The 19,225-nt window shown below is 31.7% G+C and overlaps 4 protein-coding genes across 6 annotated transcripts; 3 read left to right on the top strand and 1 right to left on the bottom strand.

Annotated features, from left to right (window-relative positions):
- The first annotated feature begins 908 nt into the window (after nt 1-908).
- Nucleotides 909-3,308, top strand: LOC108728359 (ADP-ribosylation factor-like protein 6-interacting protein 4). The gene is made up of 3 exons (XM_018456867.1): nt 909-1,026; nt 1,435-2,630; nt 3,160-3,308. The coding sequence occupies exons 2-3, from the start codon at nt 1,444-1,446 to the stop codon at nt 3,287-3,289; spliced, it is 1,317 nt and encodes a 438-aa protein (XP_018312369.1). The 5' UTR covers nt 909-1,026; nt 1,435-1,443; the 3' UTR covers nt 3,290-3,308.
- A 1,390-nt stretch (nt 3,309-4,698) lies between these two features.
- On the top strand, nt 4,699-7,949 carry LOC108728360 (UPF0396 protein UM04995). Of its 3 annotated transcripts, none has more exons than XM_018456870.1 (6): nt 4,699-4,833; nt 5,046-5,240; nt 5,545-5,765; nt 6,350-6,455; nt 7,201-7,405; nt 7,607-7,949. In XM_018456870.1, the coding sequence occupies exons 2-6, from the start codon at nt 5,097-5,099 to the stop codon at nt 7,882-7,884; spliced, it is 954 nt and encodes a 317-aa protein (XP_018312372.1). In that variant the 5' UTR covers nt 4,699-4,833; nt 5,046-5,096; the 3' UTR covers nt 7,885-7,949. The 3 variants fall into 3 exon arrangements, with proteins under 3 accessions (XP_018312372.1, XP_018312373.1, XP_018312371.1); XM_018456871.1 differs by having other exon boundaries at nt 4,699-4,869; nt 7,204-7,405; XM_018456869.1 differs by having other exon boundaries at nt 4,699-4,869.
- A 2,508-nt stretch (nt 7,950-10,457) lies between these two features.
- Nucleotides 10,458-12,395, top strand: slx1 (structure-specific endonuclease subunit SLX1). The gene is made up of 3 exons (XM_018456872.1): nt 10,458-10,798; nt 11,634-11,685; nt 11,789-12,395. The coding sequence occupies exons 1-3, from the start codon at nt 10,614-10,616 to the stop codon at nt 12,365-12,367; spliced, it is 816 nt and encodes a 271-aa protein (XP_018312374.1). The 5' UTR covers nt 10,458-10,613; the 3' UTR covers nt 12,368-12,395.
- Nucleotides 12,396-15,254: 2,859 nt separating this feature from the next.
- LOC108728338 (uncharacterized) lies at nt 15,255-16,808 on the bottom strand. The gene is made up of 2 exons (XM_018456840.1): nt 16,530-16,808; nt 15,255-15,538 (listed from the first exon to the last, which is right to left on the bottom strand). Exons 1-2 carry the CDS (start codon nt 16,575-16,577, stop codon nt 15,299-15,301), a joined length of 288 nt encoding a protein of 95 aa, XP_018312342.1. The 5' UTR covers nt 16,578-16,808; the 3' UTR covers nt 15,255-15,298.
- Nucleotides 16,809-19,225: the final 2,417 nt, after the last annotated feature.

Here is a 19,225-nt window from a genome sequence, read left to right as displayed (position 1 = left end):
CAGCCAATCATAAAACGGTTGCAAAACTGTTGAGTCTGCTGAACGCAGCCAGTTTTGCAACCGTTTTATGATTGTCTGCTGAGATAGGACCATTCTTCTAGATCTAAAAGTATGATCCAATTAGCGCGAAGGAAACTTCCAACAGTTGCAAACAAACGTTCTGCTGAACGCAGCCATAGACTATGTTTACACGCACTGGTAAAGCCGTTTTAATAAAAACCGTTTTAGTTAAAACCGGTGTTAGATGTCCTGTAAACGTCTCTTAATGCGTCGTCTACAATGGCAGTATCAGTAATGGACGAGACTGTAAGAGTAACAAATTGACCAATTACAGTTGAATGTAAGAAGAATAATTGACTGTGATTGATCAATTTCTTACTCTTACAGCCTCATCCATTACTGATACTGCCATTGTAGACGACGCATAATACAGATGTTATTAAAACCGTTTTAGTAACCCCGGATCTAAAACAGTTTTAAGTCTTAAGCCATAAGAAATGGACTCATAGTCGATTATTCTCCTCGAATTCGACTATGATTGATCAATTTCTTACGACTTAAGGCTTAAAACACCTATTGTAGTTCCGGGGTAAATCCAAACTTCTTCTGAAACAGATTTGGCATTACTAAATCGTTTTACGAAAGTCGTGTAAACGGTCTTCAATCGGTTTAACGTATCAAAATTCGATGTTACCAACTTTAGACGTTAAGCTGGTTCTATATTAGTCGCATCGCAGTGTCGATGAATTTTGCTTCGTATTATCGGAATTCTGTTTTCTGATTGGATGCGTCGAAAATCAGATGCAGTGTGAATCCAGCAATACGCGTCATGGGACGGCACCCTGACGCGCTCAGTAGAAACGTATCATAATTTCTGAACGCAGCCCAACAGTTGAGTCTGTTGAACGCGACCTATGATTCCCTATGAAGAGAACCGTTTTGCCGGTCTTGCGCGCTGCTCCAAATTTTCATCGACATAAAATGATGGAGATTGAATAGAAGAAATGGTTAGAAAGTGATGAACAGGTAATTATTTAGCGCATTTTAATAAATTGTCAATGTTTTGATAAATATCAATAAATGGGAAAAAGATAGATTATTTGCTCTCTTGGCACTATAGTTTTACGTGACAAAACGTAATGATTGACAAACATGGTGGAGAAGGTTAGGTTTTCGTAACGTATTTGTAATAGGTAAATATCGAAATTTGCTTAGAAAGCCAAGTCTTCCGTGACCTATGGATGATTACGTATACATATATTTTGCTGAAATGAACATATTTTTCGAGAATAACAGACTTAATATTTATACAAGAAATGGAGCAATCATATATTCGACCATGCAAAATAGATTTAATTATGCAAATCATTTATTTTAATGGATTTGATTCTATGTGATTTTGGATTACCTTTAAATAAAGTTTGTTTTTGATAGATTATCGTTATGATGAATAATTTGGAGAGACCTGTTATGGAGACAGAGTCATTTGACAAAGCAAAGGTAGAAAAGTTAAAGAGACGTTCGGTTTCTTCTTCCAATGATTCTGAGAAGAAGAGAAAGAGACGAAATGTATGCAGTAAGGATAAAAGGAAGAAGTCAAAACGTAGAAGTAGTTCCAATAGTTCTAGTTCTTCTGATATTTCAAACTCGGAGAAAAATACGTATAAAGCAAAGAAGAATAGAGATGATATAAAACATAAAACTAGAAAGTATGAAACCAGAGAATTGCAAAGAAAAAGTGGAAAATATAGTAATGATTATAGATTTTACAATCGGAGGCACAGTAACTTTTTGAATAATCAAAGAGATTGCGGCTATTCAAGACCTTATAGACACTATAATTATTATAACAGAAATAGAAGAGATGCATATAACAATTATCGTTATAGTAGATATAGCAGATCTTTTGAAAGAACGTTTAATCATAACAGATCCAGGATACCAAATTATAGAAATACTAGCTACAATACAGCTAGTCAGCTATCACGAGAGAGTAGTTCAAAAGAGCAAATGAATCGACCAAGATCTATTTCTAAGATAGAAAAATCTGATTCAATAAAAGATGACACAGAAATAGTTGAACACGTAAAACAAAAAGAGAAGAAAAAAGTAGAAAATATACAGAATATAACTCAGCTAAGTCACAAGAAATTAAAGAGGAAAAGATTTTCATCTACTTCTAGTTCTTCTAGTATCAGTAGCAGTAGTAGCGACAGTAGCTGCAGCAGTTCCAGCAGCAGTAACAGCAGCAGTAGTAGCAGTAGTAGTAGTGATACTAACAGCAGTAATAGTGGCACCACTATTGATAGCTCAGAGGATGAAAAAAAGCAAAAAAAGGCTAGAAAGAAAGCTAAGAAATTGAAGAAAGCTTTAAAGAAACGGAAGAAGAAAAAACGGATGAAGAAGAAATTGAAAAAGAAGTTTAAAAAATCTACATCCAAAAAAAAAGGACACAGTAAGAAGAAGTCTAAAGGAAATAAAGAAGTTCAAGATAGAAGGGAAAAAATGAAGGAAATTGTTTCGAATGTAATAGAAAGAGGCAAAGCCATGGCACCCATGACAAAAGAGGAATGGGAAAAAAGGCAGAGCATCATGCGCAGAGTATATGATGAAGAGACTGGAAGACATAGGTAAATATGAGACAAAACAATTGAATACAGATAATAAAATTTATGTATATAATAATTGTGAATACTTGTCTTGCTTCTACATTCTGCGGGGTCTACAATAGAAGTCGTAGCAGTCGTAGGGTCTTAAGTCGTAGAAAATTGACCAATCACAGTTAATTATTCTTCTCATATTCGATGTGATTGATCAATTTTCTACGACTTAAGACTCTACGATTGTTACGACTTCTATTGTAGACCCCGCATTCATTTGTATATGTATTATAATGAATTCGATTGGATGCACTCAGTACGCGCTGATGTAGTTAAAGCCGTCGTATACAAATTGATGTAAAGATGTATGTTTAATTAAAAACTAATTATATCATGAAATCAACATATTTTATTATGCTGTTAAGTAAAATATGTATTTTATAATTCAACATATTTGCATTTCATTTTTATACTTAGATTATATAAGTATACAACGACTTTAATTCTAGTGTGTCCAATCGAATTCAGTATTAGAATTAATTTCTGTGTTTTTGTAAAGATTAATTAAAGGTGATGGAGAAGTCTTAGAAGAGATAGTAAGTCGAGAACGTCACAAGGAAATTAATAAACAAGCGACTAAAGGAGACGGCAAATACTTCCAAACACACTTGAAGATGAACATTCTGTGAAATATATTTTTGTGCAAAGAAAAAGCATAATTATCCTTTTTATATATATATATAAATTAGATGCTATATATATTAGAGAGACCTCTATATATATATATATAAAGTTATATATGTATTTATTGTATATAACTTTTATATATATATATTTTTCCTTCACACTGTTGCTATCTACTATCATAACATGTTTTGGATTATATTGCGATTTTGAACACATTTATCTAAGGGCATATGTAAACTTGTTATGTATTACTAAAGTTGTAATTCATGCGTGGGTCATAAGAAACTAGATTAAGTTTAAATTTTTTTATGATATTCCTACTATATGGAATTTACCGAAAATAAATTTTATATAAAAAACTTCTTATTTTTTTTTTTTAATTGAGAAAGATATATTAAATTAAATTTACTCAATTTGTATAAAAATAGTTATTAGAATAAGAACATATTTTTAAATATAATGTAAAAGAGACTATGTATATTGTTCTCTGAAAGTATAGGGATGTTTAAAATAAAGCGTTACAAACTTTTATCTCGGAAACAAAATATTTTAAAGAAAAATGTTTCATACAAATTCAAGAGTTTTTAAGATCTAATACAATAAAGAACGCCACAAACGGTCAAAGTTAGATGTTTCAAATAAAACATTATATATTCTTTATTAAATTGATTTATTCCAGATATGGTAATTCACATGGCGAATAAATAATTTTATTTAATTTTGTGCAATTTTAGCAATAATAAAAGATCTCGACAATAATGAAGAGTTTTGACAGTGATAAAGTATTTTGTGCGGAATCGTCGCAATTTACAAATTAGTCTAGAGCTAAAATTCGATTGCGGCGAGTCATGTGTACATAAAATGTTCTTGTCTTTCAACAGAGTAGATAAGTCACATGATGCATAACAAATATACGTATGAGAAAGTATAGTACAAAGGTAACAAGCGTACTTTTAATTTGTAATTCAAGATCATGATATCGCGAAAATTCCTGACACTAACGCATATGCCGATAATGATTCATGTTACATACAGTGAGTGCAAAAAGTATTCGTACACAGACAAAATATTTTTTTAAAGAAACTTTATTTTTAAAAAGTACCTAAATATTATATCCAGCGAGCCATCGAATTAATTGAATCGGTTTTGTAAATCGGAGGCGTCCGTAATCATTCTATCCAGTATTCACCGAATTCGGTATACATATATGTATAATAGCTTAGGCTATGATCAGATTCCTATCCAAGTGCCACGCAGGTATCACTCTGTTCTTGTTGTTTACCGAACATTAAATATAGGATGACATGATACCCGGGTGGGAATCGTGTTTCTATAATTACAGAAACACTAGGGAATCTGAATACGCCTTTGAGTAAAAGAAAAAAGAAGCGTCATCAAACAGACGAAGAATATCATTTAGAGACAACGGATGTCTCAGTGACAACTTCGACGCAATAACGACATGCCTCAACGAAATTCGTGGTACTTTTAAAGACGGCCCGCATTTACGACGGGTTTATCAAAACCGTTTGTCACATTGAGAAAAGCGATTGGATATTTTTTTACTCCGAGAGTTCATCAGGTAATAATGCATATAGGTGTGGCACGTAGATATGAATCTCAGAAAATTTAAAGTAACATCAAAAAATTCGAGTTAGTCCTGCGATTCGCAATATGGACCCAACAGGATTTATATAGGAAAAAAGAATTATTATAATAATAGGATAATAATAGGATAATTTGAAATTTAATGATTAGAAATTTACAAGAATAATCAAGCAGCAGTCAAGTAAATTGTGAATCGCGAAAATGGTTCGACCGTCGAATCCGCGACTTATGGCTCGCGTGCTAGATGCAGTAGCAAATCTTGGTGACACCAGAGGTTCATCAGCTCGCGAAGTTCTCAGTCTTATCCGACATAGCAACGTATCGTCAAAAAATCTGACACTGCAGGTGACATATAAAAGTGTTTATTTTAAAAGTTATTAAGTGTGCGCTTAACAGATATTATTTTGAATATTTTTTTTAACAATTTTTGTGTTTATTTATCATAGTAATTTGCGTGTGTGAAACGCTTCTCAGAATTCCAATTTTCTAGAAATGAAAATATAGTTTTTGTGTTTGTTTAAATTTTTACAATATGAATTTATTTTAAGAAATTAAACTTCAGATAAAAAGTTTATAATCTTTTTAAAATTTTATTTTGTCCTTTTCTCCAATTTTATTTATTATATATATATATATATATACTCGATAGGTACATCGAGCTTTAAAGCATGCAGTAAATGCTGGACTTTTACGACATAGGAGTGGTCGTTATAAAGCACTGGCTACTTTGAATCCCAATTCTGTCCCTAGTAAGGAACCACCTGCTAATAAGGAATCAGCTAACAACCAGATAAATGAACAAAAAAAATCAAAACCCGATGTACAAGCATCGATTAGCGACATTGAATCCTCTCGAGTACAAGAGCGCAAGTACGCCGAAATTTTTCTACACGCGCGACCTGTGTCCTTTTTCGACTAATTTAAAGTTTCTCATTTCAAAGATGATAATACTCTCAGACAAATTAAAATTTTTTTTCTAGACCATGAAAAGGACCAAGTGATTTTTATAGAGTTTTGGTCGCTACGAATCCGTAAATAAAATTGCTCTATTTCGTCAGGTTTTTGAGAAAAATAATACTAAAAGTGCCAAAAATGGCATTTTTGAGTTTTTTTGAGCTGAAATACTCAAAAACGTCATGTGACATTTTTATTTACGGATTCGTTTTCAGTAGCAAAAAATTTATAAGAATCACTTGGTTCCATTCGTGGTCTAAAATCCGTGTCGTGGGGGGGGGGGGGGTAGTGTAACTTTTATATATTACACGTATGTTCTAATTTTATAAATAAGGTCTACAACCTATTAAAATTCATTATAATAAATAATATCTACAATCTGTTATGGATGGATGATAGACTATTATATAAAAAGTTTAACATGATTATAAAATACTGGCTCGAGAAAAAGACGAAGAAATTGAAATTACTGTGATTCTATTTAATAACTATGAATATAGGAAAAAAACTACTCGGCAACGAAATAGTAGACATCGTAATACTGAAGTAAGAAGGAAATCTCGACGTTCGCCATATAGACGACCCAATGCAGCCCAGAATCGAAAGGTGCATCAATTAGTTATTGTTATTCGAATAATTTAAAGTACTTTAATAATACATTCAATTTTATATATTATATTTAAATTAGAGACCTCCTCTAATCACAGAATCTAGTCACAACAATGGTTCTGACATTTTTCATCAAAATCATGCGAGTGAGAAAAGATATGTTTATCTTGTTTTGTAGTAGTGCGAGAAAGAAAAAGATATGTGCATCTCGCTCTGACTGTAATGTGATTTAATAAAAAATGTCGGACGAATCGTAAGTTGCTATCTCATGACCAAACTCTGATTAGAGGATTTCTAATCTAGATATATTTATGTTTATTCTACTATCTTTGTTCTTATATCTCCTAAGGATCAAGGTATTCATATAATGATATATCAGAAGGTTTGCGGGTTATCGCCGTGTTCTCATCCATTGCTAATGCCAAAGTTTCGTGAACCTTGCCATTCATTTCATCAGGACGAGGAGTTGATACATTGTTGAGAACACGACGATAACTCGCAAATCTTCTAGTATCTTTGAAGACAATACCCATGAAAGCCAAAAGAGCGTTATAAATGATATATAATAGATGGTATTATTTTATGACGTATAATAAATGATATATTATTTTATGATAAAACACACACAACAATGAAAATAATTGTTACAATTCTTTTCTTATACTCTACATCGTGAATAAAAATTATTGTTATTTGATTAAATAAAACATACAAAATATAATTTTAATATTTATGATGATAGCGACGACAACGAAAATGCATATACGAAGACGATGAGAAGTTCGATCATTCATCCGGACAGGATTTCTTGTATAGAAGGGACGATTCGCCTGTACTATTCAATCGCAAAACGAAACGTTCAAGAGTATCTAAGCGAGAGCTCGAGTCCGACTTCTCTGATGAAAGTGAATGCGATAGCGACGTGAGCCAAAAGCGCGTTTTTCGAGGTAATTTTAATCACATAAATCACATTAGAAAATAAAATAGAAAGTGTACTAAATTAAGAATTAAAATGGGACATCCTGTATATACATGTATCAAATTTGTTTGACAAAGTAATAATCGTTATTACTAAATGTATATCTTTTTTCATGCCATCACATATTTAAAAACAATTTGTAATGTATAATTATTAATCTATATTTTAGCAAAGAAATCATTTCACCGAGAACCAAAACGCAAGGCGCGCGCGAAATCGAAGGATAAATCAGCATCTAGAGCTCGAAGTCCGCAGCTGTTGCAACGAGCGGTACAAGCACGGCAGCATTCGACCGAAGAGACCGAAAACGATAGGCAGCGATGTGACGAGAATCATGGATCCGCGGAACACAATGTCATATGTCAAGAAGTACACAAAGACATCGAGAGAGTTCATGAGCCGAACAACAGCAACAGCGGCAGCACTCTGGAGAACTCGAGAGACTGATCATATTCTTTTAATTTTACTCCCATTCTACATCTACCGATATATAATCTTCTACTTCTTCTTTGGCAACTATACATCTATCTATCTTATTTTCTATTTTTCTGTATTGGAAAGTTTTGTTGAAAGATAAATTTGTGAACGTTTTAATCATAATAAGGATAATTTGAAATAAATATGCCTGTATAATAAACGGTCTTGTATATTATACAAAATCCCATTTCTATTGTTATTTTTTATGATTCGATTAATTTAAAATGACTTTTAATTTAACAAAAATAATAACTATTTAAACTATAACTTGTATTTTCAAGTTACAGCTTTAAATTGCGTTTTTTGCACAAATTGATAACAAAAAGAGAATTACTATATCAAACATATTTTTTAAAAGATACATTGATTTTAAGAGGAAAAATGATCTGAAAGGTCGATGAACTCTGAAAATCCATCGCACACGTATTGACGAAATAACTCTTGTTATGAACATTTATAATTTTTTTTATCACAAAGTAATATAAATTATAATAATTTTAAATGTAATAATTTTAACTCTTTATATTTTATTTACTCTTTAAGGTAAATTAATTATTAATAAGTTTAGAATATTTAATAATATTGTATATCAATAGTAGCTACAGGTTAGCTATCGAAAAATTAACATTGTATATAAGTTGAAAAAATTATAAAGATATGTTTAGCAGTATAAATTTAAGCTTATAATTACATATTTACAAAATTAATCAAATATTTCAAAAGTTTCATCAAATTTTTGATATAAAAAAAAACAAGGTTAAAAAAGAGAGCGTATGAGTACAAAAAAATGAATATTAGTAGTTTGTATGTATATTATCAGTAGGAAAGCAAAAAGAGAATATGTTTCTAAATTCCTAAATAATCTCTGGAAATTAAAAATGGATTTTGTAAGTTGTGTTCAATTGAATAGTCAATAGATATATGTATATTATCTTCAAATGAAATTGCACGAATCAAAACGTGAATATTACTTTAGTATATATTTATGATAATTATCAAGATTCTCCATTAATTTAAATGAGAGTTTTATAATCCCAAATTTTTTAAAAACTTACTAAGAGCGCACGTATTTGAGTTCTTGGCGTTATGAAACATGCGAGATCATAATGATAACGGAAGTGCTCCCGCTAACATTATCGGAACTACTTAAATGCGTTAGATAAAATAACTTTGAATAATATTTTTATCTTGATTATCATTACACAAGAATATATGGCAAAGGATTCCGATACAAATTATAATCACATAGAATACCTATAAAAATCGCGAAAAGCACATGGCGAAGTCACAACGCACACTGACTGCTCCAAACAGTCTAAGGCCGGAATCAGACTACGCGTTGAAGATTGAGGTTGAAGATTGAAAAATTCAGATTTGACCAATCGAAACGAAAGGAGCTAAAATTTCTTTGTCCTTATTGGTCAAATTTCAATCTTCAATGCGTAGTCTGATTCCGGCCTAAGCAGGATAGCTGACGAAGCGTATAACCATTGCACTTTCCGCCCTCTCTCGTTGTCAATCCCCACCCGCTCGCACTCTTTTTTCATCTCTTCTTTATGTCCTTGATCGTTATGTTTCACTCCTAGTAAAAATTACAGACAGAAACAGATAGAAAGCGCATCATCCACAGATAACATTGTCTAAAAACTCAATTACTTATCGCAGATTATACGATTTTAGAAATTACAAAAATATATATGTAGATGCATGTGTGTATTATAATCATTAAATGATTATAATCATAGTTGTATTCCAAATAAATCATAACCTATATGTGGACAATGGAGTGTATGGCTGCGTTCAGCAGAACGTTTGTTTTGCAACTGTTGGAAGTTTCCTTCGCGCTAATTGGATCATACTTTTAGATCTAGAAGAATGGTCCTATCTCAGCAGATAATCATAAAACGGTTGCAAAACTGTTGAGTCTGCTGAACGCAGCCTATATGGTGCGTTCAGGGAGACGCTATTAGCGCTACTTCTGTCATTCTATCTTCGTTGTTTGTTAGACGTAAAACAAGGATAGAATGACAGAATAGCGCTAATAGCGTCTCCCTAAACGCACCTATAGATAGTAATGCTTGGGTTTGATAGAAACATTGCACGAGTAACTAAGACCGGTATTCATAGTCAGATCTTATATTCAAGATCGTCTTAAGTACAGTCTTAAGAAGTCACAAACCAATCAGAGGGCCATATTAGCTTCTTAAAACATTACTTACGACAATCTTGAAATAAGAACAGACTATGAATACCGCCCTAATTCATTTTTTAATTTGATTTTAAATTTCGTGCTAGCGTCGTGCGACGAAAATCGGATGCAGTGTGAATCCAACAATACTTGTAGCACTACATATAGTCGGTATGACAGATTTTCTAACCTACGTAGGCCCAGTTTCACAACTCACGGTTAACTCTTAACCGAGGTTCAACTTATTCATTGTCTCTTTCCAATTCTAGAATTGGAAAAAGATGAGAAACAAGTTGAACCACGATTAAGAGTTAACCGTGAATTGTGGAACTGGGCCGTAGTCGTCAACTTTAAAGCTAAATATCTCGGTTCGCGGGACAGAGCGACACTTTTTTGTGCCAGATTCCTTCATTTCGTACAAAAACGTGTCCAATGAGTCTAATTTCATTAAAATCGATGAGATCTCCATAATTACCGATACGATTCCACGTACAAAAATTTAAAATGCTCAATGATGGAAGAAGAGTTTGAAGTGATAGAACATTTTTTTGGAGTATATTTATTATATTGTACGAATCCGAAGTATAAGGGAAGAACTTATGTAGGTTACACTGTAGACCCAAGACGTAGGATTAAGCAACATAATGCTGGTAAGAAGCATGGTGGAGCATGGAAAACTAGTAACAGAGGACCATGGTAATTAAGAATTCTATCCCTTCTTTTACATACAAACACACAGGGTGTCTCTGCATACAGTTGCCAAAACTGCTACAGCGGCTTCAGCGTATGAAAACAAGTCAAAAATGTCTAATAAACATGTATCTGATTCCGAACAGTTTCGGAGTTATGGGATATGAATGTAAGGAAACATGAATTGTAGTGAATATTGTTTAATGTTTGTTATTCTATCTAATGTTTTACAAAAAATGTTCAAAAATTCCTCCGACTTTGACACACTTTCTACTCTGTTTAGTACGAATTAATAAATTGTTTCGGACTTGACAAATATTTAGAGCTTCATGGATGACATCGACAGTGTTAAGTGTCAGTTGCTATAAGTGTTCTGCATTCTGAATCTCAATCTGGTAGACTAGATCTTTCATTCGTCCCCAAAGAAAAAAATCCAGTGGTGTGAGGTTGAGACTTCTTACTGGCCATTTAATAGGAGCAACCTGGCCTCTTCTAATTCAATGAGGATAGTGATCATGGAGGAATGTGTATTTGTTTACATTTTGGGAACGAAAATCTAGTCTATCAGAAAAAGATTCAGGATTCAGAACAACAAAATAACAAACATTAAACTTTTACTACAATTCATGTTTTCTTATTTCCAATGTCCTTTAATTCTGAAACTGTTTGGAATCAGATATATGTTTATTAGACATTTTCGACTTGTTTTCTGAAGCCTATAGTACTTTTGGCATTGTATACAGAGACATCCTGTATATAGTTATATAGATGATATAAATAAATCAATGAAATAGATATTTTATATGCATATTCTAATTTCCTATAAAATTATCATATTCAGGAACATGATCTTGATTGTTCACGGATTTCCCAACAGCACTTCTGCACTTAGAGTAAGTTTTGAGCAAATTTATATATTTTTTTAAGAAAAACAAATTGTGAAAGTTTTTGAATAAATTTATTTTAATATCATAAACATTACTTTCATTGTTTTAGTTCGAATGGGCTTGGCAACATCCAGATATAAGTAGGCGACTAAAACACGTTCCTAGGAAGAAGTCATCGCAGAAGATGCTTGATTTTCGATTGATAGTCCTCTCTGAGATGTTAAAAATTGGGCCTTGGCGTCGTCTACCTTTAACTATACGATGGTTGGACTCTCAATTTTCAAAAAATTATTACGAATACATATCTCCACCATTACACATGCCCATATGCTGTGGCAAAGTCACTAGTTGTAAAGTTAAACAAACACAAAGAACAAATGAAGATAATATTCTATCACAAGAATCACAATTGCCAATGAAAAAATCATTAATATTTTGTTCTCTTTGCGGCTCGAGTATGATAGAAAAAGATTCTATCACTTGTGTAAAACCAAAGTGCCTTTTGATGGTTCACTTAATCTGTTTAGCAAAAGAATTTTGTAAAGATGATATGATCTTGCCGATCGAGGGTATTTGCCCTACGTGCAAGTCTAATGTCCTCTGGGGAGACCTTATAAGAAAAAAGAACGGTTGTTATCAAGATCTTGAAGAAATTGATACTGATTTTTCCAATAATGATGACATTTAATCATATAAATAAGATTTTATAATTATCTAAAATGTAATAAATACAAATTTTTTACCTTTTAATTCAAATCAGTAACCTAAGATGTCTTTCATACTTTTCTATTTTATGTATACAGAGTTATAGTTTTAATTCGTTAGTTTGAATTTATAATGAGCAGTATTGTAGATTAACTAATTTTATTTATAATACATATCGAATATTGATACAATTGTATAAAATAATACGAAAATTAATTAAGAAAAACTTTTATTGTCAGTACTTAATCTTGTAAAGAGAAAAATAATGGTATAAGGCTTGATCAAGTTTTAAATATGTTAAAAATAAATAAACCAACTTTGTTATATACTAAAATATTCTTTGGAGTATTTACTACAAGAAAAACCTAAGTTTTACTGCAAAAGAATAGGTTAACAGGACGAAAGCGTGCATTAACCTCATTATGCCGTTTATGCGGGGTATAATAGGATACCACATAAAACTTATTTATTTTCCAAAAATTATAATAATATTGAACATTGCTTAAAAGTGACTTAGAACACGTAATATAAGTAGAAACACATTATTATCCTTTTAATTATTAATTCCTTATTAATAATCCTATACCCAGATAGCAACCTGTTTGTCTTGTTGCTAGGATATTGCTTGCTAAGCATATGTTGCTAGCAGAATTGCAGCAACTGAGTCCTCATTTGTTGGCAACTTGATGCCTCCACGATAATTTTGAGTAACAATTTGCCAACAGTTTACCGACAACTTTAAAATCGTCATCATCAAAATTTGTATTACTGCCATGTTGCCATAATAATATGCATCATCATACAATGCTGTTATATTGCCGATAACACAAGATAACATTGATGCACCTATCTTGCTATTAAACTGCTGGCAATACATATACACATTGTTGCCTGCATGTTGCTACAATGTCGGTATATTTGAAATCGTTGAAGACAAATCTATGGCAAGTTTCCAGCATCATAAGCAATCACAGATTTGTGTGATTTTGCTGAGATATGCTTTGCTATCTGAGTATTTGATACGTATATAGGTATACTGCTTTTACTAAACATGAATAAAAATTAAAATTTCGTGTGTGATTACAATATTTGCATTTATATAATTCTAGGAACACGTAAACACGTAAAGACTGGCGCTAACCTCATTTCTACTGCCTACTGTCTCTTAGATTTTCGTGTTTAACATATTTCATGGAGAATCAAATCGGTTCCGGACAGTTGTAAAACTTCCCTTGTAAGAAATTGTAACTCATTGTCAGTCGCGGACACCACAGCGAACGCATTAAACAATTTTTAGCAACTTTCAGGTAAAAATAATGTGACAACTGATAACATATATAATAAGATACATCTAACAGTAACTATATATTGACATTTCATTATATAGTAACATCTCTGTAAAAAATTATCGAATGTATCCCATTATACCCCGTGGTTTCATTATGCCCCAGGTTCCTCTAATTTAAATTTATTACGCAATTAATTACATAGACAAAATATTGAAACTATGTAACATTGTAATAATTAACATTAATTTTTCGATTTTTTTAAAAACTTATAAGTTTTTATCGAAAAATTAACGATATCAAATATGTCTTATATCAAATTATTATTATATAGGGTGTCCCGCAATTTTTTGCCAAGCGCTTTTATGTAGATAGAGCGGACTAAATTGAGTTGAACGAGATATTAATTTCTAAAGATTGCCAAATAAACGGATAAAATCGATGTATGAAACAATTTTAAGATATCTTTCAGTGTTCTTTGTGAAATATAGTATTTTGAAGATGTTTCTTAAAGAACTCTTAAGATATCTTAAAGTTGTCTTATACGTCGATTTTAAACATTTTGCTCATTGGGTAACTAAAAAAAATATTGCGAAAATTGCAAAATGATACAAGACTTTTCGAGTCAGCTTTTATTAGGAATAATACTATATATGATTAGTGGGCGTTATTTCAGATACACACTGTACATATATGTATATACATATATGTATAAATTTGAATTAGCTATTGGGCGACTGAAATAATTGCATAAGGCGCAATTCTGTGTCACAAAATGGCTTTGTTTTCTTTATCTGACGATTTATGTGTGCAAATTTAAACTAAAATTATTCTCTAATAAATAATAATACTTTTCTATTAATAATAATGAACGTTTTCCATCTCATTTATCGGTAAATAAAATGAATGTTTTTCATAATTACAGCTTTTACAATAATTATGGCAACCATCACTTCATTTATGTTTGTTAAATATTTGAGCCGATTATTTCGAAAGATGGTATAAATCCAGTTCCGCACCCCAAACCATTTTAACAAACAACAAATTGAACTAAAACAATAATCGTAATTTTATCAAAATATCTGAGACTGATTTTACAACACTTTCGAAAGATAACAAATCAATTTATCATTTATATAAAGACTTTAATCGCGACTTGAAATTAATTATAGCAGATGCTAATTTCACTGGATCAGAACCAATGGAATTGATAGTTACATTCACTTAATACGAAATAAAACAGAAAACGAAAATAAACGCGCGCGCGTGTGTGTGTATTACATTTGTTTGTACATATGTTGTCTTTTCAATTTTTACTTACATATAAAATTTATCAGTCAATAATGTCAATATACATATAAATATTATAGCAATAAAATACGAGTAGAATCAGGAAATAAAACAATTTTTCATAATAAATACATTAAAGTTAATATTTTCTGAATTTTGTTACTTCAGAGACAGAGTTAGTAAAGAAATATTATAATTTCTCATGTAATATTTAAAACAATTTTGTTGAAATAATCATTTAAAAGCATGTCCTTTATTTCGACATAATTCCCAAAACGCAGTCGTTAACTGTTAAACACCGTCGAAGATGCGCAATCGGACTGTGAAAAATATTTACTTTAGAAAATATCAGGTACAATTAAATCATCATCTCCGTAGTCCTCATTGTACTCTTCAGCTCCGGGCGGCACGAAAATTCCGCCGAGTACACCTGAGAGATTTTCACCTAACCCCATCGCCGAAGCTACCCCAAAGACCAATCTCATCACTAGTAGCCGCATAAAATTTACCACGTTGGTTTCCTTGCTCTGCAATGACAGCTGCGTCGTTTTCTTTGATCTACTATCTGCATACTGAATCTGTGAATTACAAAATGATTTTCGAAAGTCGTCAAAGTTGTCAAAGAACAATTAAAATGCTTTGAAAAAAAGGAAGAAGTAAATTTACTCGAGAGTAGTTGTCTGATTTTATTTAAGTAAATGATTACGCGAGGTACTTTTACACTCGAATTAAAATTATTATTATTAACAAAAAGTAGAGAATATCAAGGGCGATTGAGAGTGTAGCGTTATCGCTGGTACGCAAAGTAAAAGAGTGTTTCTTGTTACTTTATTCCATTAATCGAAATGAATTACATATTATTATTAACAACAATATTGCATATTGGTTGTTTTTAAATTTATTTTGAGAATATTATAGATATGGATTTAATCACAATTTTGGAAAAAAATACAAGTAGAAACCAAATCAATATTAAATGGAATAAATACTCACAGTAGCTGATAGTATTTCTTAAAAATAGAACTTTTAATTAATATAATAGTTCTTAATTTATTGCGGGTTTTCGATAGAATTTCATATTTAAAGACTTGACAAGAACAGTTATTAAAAAAGAAAGAAAATATATAAAGTAACATCCATATTAAATAACAATATTTTACAATTTATCTTTTTCTCTAATCCTATTCTGTAACTTCTAACGACAATGCCGATATCGTTACGTGTCATTGCGCAGCTTTTTCACCATATAAAATATCTGCGCAACGACACTGTAACGTTATCGACATTGTTGTTAAGAGTTACAGAATAGGGATGCTGGGATATAAAAACACTCAGTGCAGACTATTCTTGGATTAAATAAGTAAGTCCATTATACGCGCGAAATCCAAATCAACTGATCAAACCTACTTATGAGATACGTTACATATCGACTGTAAATATTGTATAATGATAACAGGATAGTAATTTAAACACATTACTAAATACTATTAATGATACCTAATAGAAGAAAATTCGAAGACGAATCGAATCTGAAAAAAACAAAAAGAATTTACAAAAATTTGTACTCACGCTCGTGCAGATGAGCAAAATTCCTAATAAAACTATTCGAGTTCTCATACTGCGCTTCTTGGTACGCGCAATAATGACTTCCGGTAATGAGGGAGCTGATCGGTCCTGTGATAGCTCGATGGCGATCGACGTTTATCCAGAAAAACGACGTCGCGATATTTACATACGAGCGAGGCATTCGCGCGAGGAACGATCTATCGTGCTGCGTTCATCGAACAGAACTGAGGAAAATCGAATAAGCGCCAATCTCTGCGAGAGTCGGCCTTTTTACCACCACACGCGTCGTGTCTCGAAAAGAGAAGAGAAGAGAAGCGTAACATAGGTATAGTTGAAACACAACTACCCACTCCTCCAGCTGGCCAAGCGAAATCGACGCGTCATCGATATATACACCGACTACGAGATCGCAGAACCTAAGTTATTCTACGATAACGGTACATTACGAAAAAAGGCATCCAGGCCAGTCTCGGACGGCTTCGCGCGTCGCGCGCCATAAGGTCGGACGCCAGTCATCGGACGCTTCAGCAACCTCAGCTCGCTTCGCGTCGTGATGTCCAACATGCGCGTTTATCGCTACATCACGCGTTTTCACACTGGATCTAAGCAAATATTATTATCCAGCGCAATCATGATGAAATTTTAACAGCTAGATTATTTAGCGAAATCTTAGGAAATACTATTACCTCAAAATGTGCATCATATATTATTGGCAACTGGCAGTTTTTTTTTTCGTTTTTATATCTGAAGATTATTTACAAAAGCGTTACTATTTTTGTTTTATTAATAACAAGAACGTAGCAAAATTTAATTACTTTTTTTAAGCTAAATCTGAAAATTTATTATCTGATATAATTATAATGAGAAGAATAAGATTTGGAGAACATATGTCGCACAAAGTTGAATGAATATTTATATAGAATATATATATATAGACTATACACATATATAACATATATATACATATATGAATATAGAATAGGTCCTATTTTCGCTCTCTGTCTCGAATCGGACCTATTTTTGGTCTCTATAAGGCGTAAATAAAGTCCGATCATAAAATCGAAGGTGCCGTTGGAAAGATCATTTAATTCCCTTCATTTTTGCTTCAGATTATTTTGATGTATCTTTCACCTGTGTTAAATTATAATGGAAAATGTAAAAACGCTTTTTCCGGTTCGATTTGGAACCGATGGTTCCATAGGGACCATCCCCTAGTTCAGATTGAAAACTTCTATTTTTATAGATTTTTAGATAGAATTTTAAAATATTTTAATGTATTTTTCTCAGTATTGAGTAAAAACGAGCAATTTGACAGTCAAAGATAAAAATTTTTTCAGAAAAAGAAATTACTGACTGTTTATATTATTAGAATTGAAATCAATAAAACTAAACTAATCTGAGTCTGATGATTCATGATATTTTACTGATTTAATTGCTTGGATCAGATCTGGTCAGCCGATCACCAGTACTACAATCAGGCCTATAAGTTATTCACTGTACTGTCCGATTTGAACACGGGTCCTTTCGAATTTTGGAACAAATTTTACAATAAACCGCAAAAATGATCACGAAATGCTTGATATTTTTGAATTCTATATTTTTTAATTATTTTAAATCAATTACTTTTCAAATTTTTAACACCTTTTAAATAATGATTTACAAGAATTTTCTTTTTTAAAAAAATTTTTCACGATGGCTGAAAATACATATTTGCCCCTATTTGATGAATGTTATGACAGAGAACTGTCAAACTGCTATCACATGTTCGGTGTCTTATAAGGACTTTACATTATAAATAGTACGCAAATCTGCTTAACCGTATTTATTTAAATTAAAAAGCTCCTATTTGAAACACCGATTTAGACCACTCTCCCCTATATATATATATATATATATATATATATATATGACATAGAATATACATATATATGAGATAGAAACTAAAATGTGAACAAGTTTTGTAGATTTATTAGTAATTCATTAGTTTTGTGGATATTTTAATACTATATTGAATTAATTTATTCAATAAAGTATTAACATTTGAATTCGTACGATAATGCGCAATATTCGGAGTTGATGTATTCTCACGACTAATCGTATCTATAATCTTCCGATTATTATCAACCCTGTGCTATTGGCCTGCTTCTTACGCGGGAAAATGATGCATGGTAGATCTCTAAGAGTTGCATGCTGTTAGAAAACGCACGAGAAATTAGCCTGAATTGTAAGCGCCGATGAAATCTGGCACGGATCGTTAACTGGCGCATCATCCATTCGTGCCGTATATTACGCGATGTGTTACGAAATTTTTTTGCCCATCGTAACCTCGTCGTTCTCATGGCTATCTTAGATATTTGTATTCGAGAAAACCACTTTCGAACTACTTGTGTATGTGGAAGATACGTCTACTATTAACAGTCTAATTCTGATAACTAGTGAATTCATTTCAGTTTCTTCTTTTTTTTGTTCAGTACTACGGTGATTATTAGAATATTTGCATTAAATAAAATTAAAAAAAGAAAAGATATAAAAAAGCGTTTAACATAAAAAAATTTTTATAAATGATACAAATTTATCAAAATAATTGAAGAACTGCTAAACAGAAATAGTAGTAGCGTAGTTTCCTCATTACTAAATGATAACCATGAAAGATAGTGTATTAATATATGTATATTACGCATATATGTATATATATATAT

This window comes from Mycetomoellerius zeteki, unplaced genomic scaffold (assembly GCF_001594055.1).
Source record: "Mycetomoellerius zeteki isolate Tzet28-1 unplaced genomic scaffold, Tzet1.0 scaffold61, whole genome shotgun sequence".
NCBI lineage: Eukaryota > Metazoa > Arthropoda > Insecta > Hymenoptera > Formicidae > Mycetomoellerius > Mycetomoellerius zeteki.
The sequence above is the reverse complement of the archived record's forward strand: the minus strand, read 5'-3'. Positions and strand labels throughout refer to the sequence as shown.

Bases quoted from the DNA above. Each gene is read 5' to 3' on its own strand.
- LOC108728359 (XM_018456867.1), top strand. From the start codon at position 1,444: ATGATGAATAATTTGGAGAGACCTGTTATGGAGACAGAGTCATTTGAC. The intron at 2,631-3,159 runs GTAAATATGAGA...GTTTTTGTAAAG, and splicing joins GAAGAGACTGGAAGACATAG to ATTAATTAAAGGTGATGGAG.
- LOC108728360 (XM_018456870.1), top strand. From the start codon at position 5,097: ATGGTTCGACCGTCGAATCCGCGACTTATGGCTCGCGTGCTAGATGCA. The intron at 5,241-5,544 runs GTGACATATAAA...TATACTCGATAG, and splicing joins CAAAAAATCTGACACTGCAG to GTACATCGAGCTTTAAAGCA. The intron at 6,456-7,200 runs GTGCATCAATTA...TTATGATGATAG, and splicing joins ATGCAGCCCAGAATCGAAAG to CGACGACAACGAAAATGCAT.
- slx1 (XM_018456872.1), top strand. From the start codon at position 10,614: ATGATGGAAGAAGAGTTTGAAGTGATAGAACATTTTTTTGGAGTATAT. The intron at 10,799-11,633 runs GTAATTAAGAAT...TATCATATTCAG, and splicing joins ACTAGTAACAGAGGACCATG to GAACATGATCTTGATTGTTC. The intron at 11,686-11,788 runs GTAAGTTTTGAG...TCATTGTTTTAG, and splicing joins ACAGCACTTCTGCACTTAGA to TTCGAATGGGCTTGGCAACA.
- LOC108728338 (XM_018456840.1), bottom strand. From the start codon at position 16,577: ATGAGAACTCGAATAGTTTTATTAGGAATTTTGCTCATCTGCACGAGC. The intron at 15,539-16,529 runs GTGAGTACAAAT...TGTAATTCACAG, and splicing joins TTTTGCTCATCTGCACGAGC to ATTCAGTATGCAGATAGTAG.